Raw genomic sequence first — 7,944 nt, 5'->3', positions numbered from 1 at the left:
TGATATTCTCTGCTTTCAGCCAAGATCCGTCGGACATCAGCAATGAAATCCCTCATTCCACAGCCTCTTCTAACCCTAACCAACCACTAGTGTTCTTTAAATCAATCAAATATGTCTCAGAAAACAGTTGTGTTTCAGGTAGAAGAAAAGATGGCTAGAACACACACAGAAAGTAAAAAATTACAGTTCTCATTGCCATTAAAAATCAAAACCTAGTGGCTGAATGAATCAAGTGGCATAACCACCCCAAGAACACTGTAAGTGGTCCAGGTGCTTGTATAATCACTGTCACTATGCTTCACTATTCCAGTCCCTAATCCTAGTAACTAATTTGAGTTGTTTGCTGTTAAATTGATTTCATGGCTTCATATTCAAAGCCCAGATTTTGACATAACCCCAAAGAAATTGATCAAATGAAGAAAGCTTCCTTCAGCATCCCACAAGAAAACTACTGAGAAGCCTAGACTGAGATGAAAAAAATGAAAACTACAAGGCCAAGTACATACCATAACCTGCTCACCAGTCCAATCATCACAAGGTTTAAAATAATGAATTCTTGCAAACCAAGGTGTTTCACGGTCAAACTAGAGAATCAAGTTAAGGTTAGAAAACAAAAACAAAGTAATTTTGAGTTTTATCTGTTTTGTTTATAGAAGAACAGATTTAAAGTAAAAGAGTTTTCTTGAAGGTCTTAAAACACGTTCAATTTAGGTGATGGAAACAAAAATTAATACACATTCTACTAGAGTCCCAATATTAAATTTAATTTCTAAAGTTTTGTTTCTAAGATTAAGTGCTTCAAACTAATAATGCTCTGAGGATACTACCAGCTAGATAGGCAATTCCTGGGAAAAGCAGGCCAAGAAGCTAAGTTTTTAAAAGAACTCCCCCCAAAGGTTTTATCTTCCACAGAGTTCTAGCTTTTAGACAGCAATAGTAATAAATATATCCAAACATTTCTGAGTTGGAAGAAGATACTTAAATTGATCAAGGATACAGAAATGTCTTACAACAGCAGTCCAACAAGCGGAGTAGTAACTTACAGGCTCCCAAAACCTTCATCAACACCAATTCTACCAGTGGTTGACTGGGGATGATGATACATTTTTTGGTAGTTACAGGCTGACTTTCACTGGAAGAAGAAGAAAAGTATCTTACCTTCATTTTTAAATATTTATATAGTAATTTTCAAATGTAGACTTGCTTTAAAATTAATCTGAGGTTGCTATGATTAATAACAACCACTGGCAGGCATTTCATTACAACTTATTGTGGCCCAGATTTCAGTGTCCCTCCAGTCTCTCCCACAGACCAGTGGAAGGATATTTATTACCACAAGTACCAAATTGTTGCTGTTAAAGTGCCGTTGAGTCAGTTCCGACTCACAGCGGACCCAGTACAGGATTTCCAAGAGGTTGGTTAAAACAGGATTTGTACAATGGAGGTATAATTGGTTATACTCCAATTATAAGGCCCATCAGAAAAAAGCCCAAAAGAAAACCACAAGACAACAAGTTCCCAGTCCACCATGCCATAAGCAACCGATCACTTACTTGGAAGAAAACAACTCAGAAAGATCTTTAATTGAGCCCTCCAAATTCATGTTTTTCAAACGTTTTAAACATTGTTCAACCTGGAAGGAAAATGAGCAGCTCAGTTCCTATGTATATACTGCAGACAGTGCAATATATACATAATGTGACCAAGAAGGCAAATAGATAGAGATTTCAAAGTATGACAATATACTAAATAACAAAGAATATATTTTTTTAACCCCTTTCAAAAGTAAAGAAATTCAAAGCCCTGATCTTGGAGGGTCCAATTTTGTTTTACGCTCCAAATATTTCAAGAAAACGCCTTATACCAAAACTTTTTACATACCCAACCCAATTGCTCTACTATTCTATTTACCAGATTATAATATCATACAATAAATCACCTACAACTTTGTCCTTTTTTTAAGGCTTTAGGAGTTTGATTGTGCTCAGGTAATTGTTCCATAATGTCTAACATTTTATCTTCTTCAGAAGAAATACGCAAACAAAACAAAACATTGTCATCAAGTCAATTCCAACTCATAGTAACCCTCTCAGGCAGAGGAGAATTTCCCCATAAAGTTTCCAAGCTGTAAATCTTTAAGAAAGCAGACTGGCACATCTTTGTCCTGCAGAGTAGCTGTTGGGTTCAAACTGCTGACCTGAGTGGCAGTCGAGGGCTTCTCAAGCTGAACAAAAGCACTATTATCCATTATATGTGATTTTAAAGTTTTCTCAGAAAAAATACTACTGAGCCACTTGAAATAAGACTTAGAAAGACTTGATGTGACCATATTTTCTAACATAAATCAATTTGTGAAATACTTTCAGAAAAAAATAAAATTCACACACAACTGTTGAAGAAATACACGGAACACTAAGATTTTCATGGATGACAAAACAGTAAGTGTCAAAGTAGGTGTTAAATTCAGAGTGTCCTCCTCACCTGTTTGAGAGCTAGATGTGGCTTGTGGTGCCCCATTCTGTTGTGATTGCTGTACATGAGGGCACATAACACATCTGTTTCTGCATCTAATGCTGGGGTCTTCAGTGACAGTGTGACGAGGCTGCATTCTTTAACAACAGCTGCAATGCAAAGGTCTAAAGCAAAAACTTTAATAAGATAGTATCTATTTCGACATCATGCAAAAATACAATAAAAAAAGGGCGGCGACGGAGTCTTCTGTCTTCCTCCTCCTGCAGTGGGACCAGAGTCCCTGACGGTATCCAGCTGTGCTTAAGTCTGGCCTTTGCCACTTGTCTCCGCAATGCCCCCCACGAAACAGGCTCTGGCAGGCATCAGCAAAAAGGCAGAACAGAAAAAGGAGAAGATCATCGAAGACAAAACTTTTGGTCTAAAGAATAAGAAAGGAGCAAAGCAACAGAAGTTTATCAAGGCTGTCACCCATCAAATTAAATTTGATCAACAAAATCCACGTCAGGTAGCACAAAGTGAAGCAGAAAATAAATTGAAGATGACAAGAAGAAGGAATTGCAGGAGTCAAACGAACTCTTCAAACCTGTAGTTGCTGCTCAAAAACTAAGTAAAGGTGCAGATCCCAAATCTGTGGTATGTGAATTCTTCAAGTAAGGGCAGTGTACCAAAGGAGGTAAGTGCAAGTTCTTTCATGCCTTGACTCTGGAGAGAAAATGTGAGAAGCTAAGTGTTTACATTGATGCAAGAGATGAAGCACTTGAAAAAGATACCATGGATAACTAGGATGAGAAAAAACTGGAAGAAGTAGTGAACAAGAAGCACGGTGAGGCTGAAAAGAAAAAAGAAAAAACTCAAAACAGTGTGCAAGCATTTCCTTGAAGCTATTGAGAACAAGTATGACTTGTTTGGGGTATGCCTTTGAGGGGGCGATATATGCATTTATCCATGTATCATCATGGACTTCCTCCTGGATTTGTGTTAAAAAAAGATGAAAATAAAGAAGAGAAAGAAGATGACCTTTCATTAGAAGACTTCATTGAAAGAGAGCGTTCTGCCCTAGGTCCAAATGTTACCAAAAATCACTCTAAAATCTTTTCTTGCATGGAAAAAAAAGGAAAAGGCCAGGAATTGGAACCCTGCACTGCAAGAGAATAATATCACAGCTTTATCAAAAATACAGGCAGGCCTTGGACAATCTTTGGGGCAGTTCTACCTACTCTGTCCTTTAGAGTCACTGTATGATGATGGAATTGGGGGTTTTTTTTGTTGTTGTTTCTTTATACTCAATTTTTGAATAGAGGAAGAGGGAAAATGAAACTGTGTAGGATTGATGGACTATAGGTTTAGTAGGGAGATCTGATGGTTAGATAGGATTGTTTTTGTTTTGTTAAGTCCTGTGCAGTCGGTTCTGACTCACATGGACCTTGTATAGGATTTCCAGTCCAGTGCTGACCACTTAGTGTTACTAACACGTTGTTAGTTTGAGTGTTTATCAAGTCAGATAAATAATTATTTCCTCAAAGCAGCCCTTTAACGCAGAAACTATTTCTATCCCCATTTGAAAATGGGCAAACTAGGGCACAGGTTATGGGCTCCTGGTATGTTTGTTACTGTAAGTTACCCACAACATAAGCAGTTCAAACCCACCAGGTGCTCCTAGGAAGCCCTATACAATATAGGAGGTCGCTGAATCGGTACCAACTCGATGGCACTTAACAGCAAGACACAGGTTAAACAATTCCCCCACCCTCCAACAAAAGGTAAAAGTAAAGATTCAAACCAGTTAACCTGGCACCAGCGTCAAGCTATACAGCCTACAGACTGAGAGCGCACGCCATCCCAAACTCTTAGATCCTTCCAACAATCAGTTGTGGCGTTGTGGGTTCATGCGCCAGACTGCAAAGCCGTGTTGAACTGCAAGGTCGGCAGTTCAAGCTCACCAACTGCTCCTCGGAAACCTATACAGGGTCGCTGTGGGTCGGAATCGACTCCACGGCACTTAACAACAAACAACCAGTGATTGATAAGGAGAACTAGCCCCATTTCTATAAGTGAGGAATGGGGGCCACAAAGATTGCGATTTATGTCCACTGTGGTTAAGTGGTTTCCCTAGTTCCTCGGGAACAGGAGTTAGAAAATCCGCGGAGGAATAAACAACTCCTGGTGACAGAAGTACAACGCTGTCTGGAAGCTTTTCCCTCTAGCTGCGTCCACATCTGCGCCCTTTCGGCGCAGGACTGGGTGGGCCTCGATCCTTCATCGCTCCAGGCTGACCCTATGCTAGCCACACAGATGTAGCCGGGCGCTGGTTTAGTGAAGGAATCCAGAAACAGAAGCAGAAAACACAAAGCTACTCCGTAAATTTCCCAATCCGAGCTTCACGCCGCCCCAGAGGGTGCCGCACCCCTTCCCAACGTCCCGCGGGCTCAGGAAGTCCCGCCTCTCGCCCCACGTGCACTTGCTGTAGCCGTCTGCCTCTCCTGCTGCTGCCGCTTTCTTGCCGGAGCAGCAAACTTACCAAGGGCCGCGACAGGGTTCTGTACTGTCACTGACGTGTGGCTCCCTGCTTTGGGGATCTTTACGCGGTTCCATGGCTCCAGTCCCGCCAGCACGGCAGCCATTTTGAGATTAGGGGGACGAACTAAGAAAAACGGAACTGGAAAAGACCACGTGGAGTAAGGACGCGAGAGGGGCGGGGAGAGAGGAAACGAGATGGGACCAAACCTCCGAGGAGGGAAGCAGGGGCGGGGCGGGGCTGTGTGGGAGGTGGCTGCGGAAGAGGGAGGGTCAAGTGGAACCGCGTCGTCCGGAGCTTGGTCTTGCGGAATTCTGCAGCTGCCTGTAGACTTGGGTTGGAAAGGACCAAGAAATCTGGTTACCAAAGTCTGGCCAGTGCATCAGAATCGCCCGGCTTGTTGTTGCCCTCACTCAGGGAGAACCATGTGTACAGAGTAGAATTGTGCTACCCAGGGTTTTCAAAGTTGTGTCCTTTCAGAAGCAAATGCCAGGCCTGTCTTCTAAGGTGGCTCTAGGTGAGTCACCCTTTCAGCTGGTAGTTTAGTGCCATCCAAGGATTCCACTTGGAAATCTTTAGAATTATTCTGGAAATAGGATGAGGATTCTAGTTTTTGTTTGTTTTTAAGTGTCTGAATGTGTGACTCTGATTCACAACTACGGTTTGAACTACTTTGAAGGCATTTTACAGATGTGGAAACAGGCTCATAGTTGAATTGGTGCATGCATCTCCAACTCCACCTGAGGCTTGGGAAGAATGAAGTAGAGGCTTATGCACAGTATGAAATTATACCAAAAGGTATAGATTATATCAAAAGAAAAGTTTTACTTTGTTTAAGCTAGTGAAGGAAGTGTCCTCTTTATCGAGGGTAACAGCAAAACTGCCATCACATCAAAGAAACCTAAAGCTTGTATGCTTCTCCATCATCCCTACTCCTTATCAGTTTCAAAGAGAAAATAATATCCCAAGCTCTGCTGCTCCTCATCTCATTTAACTTTGAAATAGCTTACTTATCTCCAGCTACAATGAAGCCACCTTATTAAGATCATCAGTGTTTGGTGAGTTTGGATGAGGTTCTAATTCCAGCTCAGCAACTACTAGCTGTGTGACCTGGGGAAAAGTACTTAAGTTGTGTAGCCCTTAATGCCCTATGGGTAAGAAGAAAGTGAAAGTCTATCTCACAGGATTATTATAAAGACTAAATGAGTTAATAATGTAAAGTGCATTCGAACTGTTTTTTTTTAAGTGCCAGTGACCCTATATAAAGTTTCCCTAATATGGTGGGTTTGAACTGCCAACCCTGAAGATAGCAGTCTAGTGCTTATCCTACAGCACCACACCAGGACTCTGAACAGTACCTAGTATGTTTGTTATTGTTGTTAAGTGCTGTCAAGTCAATTCTGACCCATAGCGACCCTGTATAGGGTTTGCAAGGAACAGCTGATGAGCTTGAACTGCTGACCTTGCAGGACTCTGTACCTAGTATACAAACTAAGAATAAATATGCATCTACTCTTACCATTGTTACTGTTGGTTATTGTTACTATTTAATACTTAACAACGCCAACAAGAAGATGCCTTGCTTTGGAGTTCTGGTGTGGTGCTGTAGGGTGGTGGTGGTGGTTATGTGCTGTGGAGTCGGTTCTGACTCATAGCGACCCTGTACAGGTGCTGTAGGATAAACCCTCAATTGCAGTGTCTATTTGAACCTCAAGGTCAGTGGTTCAAATCCACCAGTTACTCCTCGGAAACCCTATACAGAGTCACTATGAGTCCGAACTGACTTGACAGCACTTAACAATAACAACAACAAAGCCTTACCTTAATTTGCATCTAAAGATTGGAAGTTCAGATTCACCCAGCAGCCCTATGCAAGAAGGGACTGGTGCTCTGTTACCATAAAGATTAAACCCAACAAAACCCTTGGATCAGTTTTACTGTATAACACATGGAGTCACCATGAACTGACTCAATGGCCACTACCTAATTGAAACACTTGCCATATTTCCTGTATTTTTGCACATTCTTCTTTTACCTAGAACACCATCCACCTGGGTAATTCTTCCTGAACACCCTATCCTTACTCTATAACTTGACATAAAGGCACTTCCCCCTCCCCTGTATGCACTACTATAATCCCCCATGTTGGCATCTCTTAGCATTTACCACATTACATTGTTATTTGTGTAGGTGTATTTATCCTCCAATGGCATGTGAATCTACTGAAGTCAGTATGTTGGCTATATCATCAAAACAAAACAAAACCTGCCATTGAATCAACTCCAACACAATGAAACCTATAGGACAGGGTAGAACACCCCAACAGGTTTCCAAGGCTGTAAATCTTGATGGAAGCAGACTGCCACATCTTTCTCCTGTGGAGCTGCTCGGTGAGTTTGAACTGCCAATTCTATAGTTCAAAGACAAATACCCATCGCACCACCAGGGATCCTTACTAATCTTACTGATCACTATGTATCAATGTTTAACTTGTAGTCTGAAATGTTAGAGATCCTCAACAGATGCTCACTGACTGAACAGCTTGCTAGATGATGTTTGGATAGGATTTGTGAAAAATGAATAGGAGTTTCCCAGGAAGTGAAGGGAACAAGAACATTCTTGTCAGAGAGATGTTAAAGCAATGTGGGCTTGAAAAGTCACTAGCCCTGGCTCCATATTACTAGAGCATCATGTATGTTAAGGGATGAAACTGGGGATCAGATGAAGGGTCAAATCATGAACAGAATTTGAATTTTACCTTTAAAGTTGGTGTCTTCCAACTTAGATGACCATTAGCATTTCCTAGGTAGCTTTAAAAAACTACAGCTTTTTGGACCCCACTTTGGAAATTCATATTCATATTCAGTAAGTCTGGGGAGGGTTCTTTGTGGTGTTTTTTTGTTTTTTTTTTTTAAGTTTTTATGGTGAATTGAATGATAGTTTACATGGGAGAACGT

The 7,944-nt window shown here is 41.2% G+C and overlaps 1 protein-coding gene and 1 pseudogene across 1 annotated transcript in view; one reads left to right on the top strand and one right to left on the bottom strand.

Moving 5' to 3' along the window:
• LOC102825364 (chromosome unknown open reading frame, human C3orf17) overlaps positions 1–5,093 on the bottom strand; it is a 14,265-nt gene extending 9,172 nt beyond the window's left edge. Inside the window, exons 1-5 of the mRNA XM_006864181.1 lie at positions 4,991–5,093; positions 2,482–2,636; positions 1,554–1,633; positions 998–1,132; positions 507–584 (exon numbers count right to left, since the gene is read on the bottom strand). Of these exons, the coding sequence (XP_006864243.1) occupies positions 507–584; positions 998–1,132; positions 1,554–1,633; positions 2,482–2,636; positions 4,991–5,093 (551 nt within the window). The remainder of the gene's footprint in view (positions 1–506; positions 585–997; positions 1,133–1,553; positions 1,634–2,481; positions 2,637–4,990) is intronic.
• LOC102835578 lies at positions 2,804–4,770 on the top strand (annotated as a pseudogene).
• Positions 5,094–7,944: the final 2,851 nt, after the last annotated feature.

This window comes from Chrysochloris asiatica, unplaced genomic scaffold (genome assembly GCF_000296735.1).
Source record: "Chrysochloris asiatica unplaced genomic scaffold, ChrAsi1.0 scaffold00061, whole genome shotgun sequence".
Taxonomy (NCBI): Eukaryota; Metazoa; Chordata; class Mammalia; order Afrosoricida; family Chrysochloridae; genus Chrysochloris; species Chrysochloris asiatica.
This window is presented reverse-complemented; position numbering and strand designations above follow the sequence as displayed.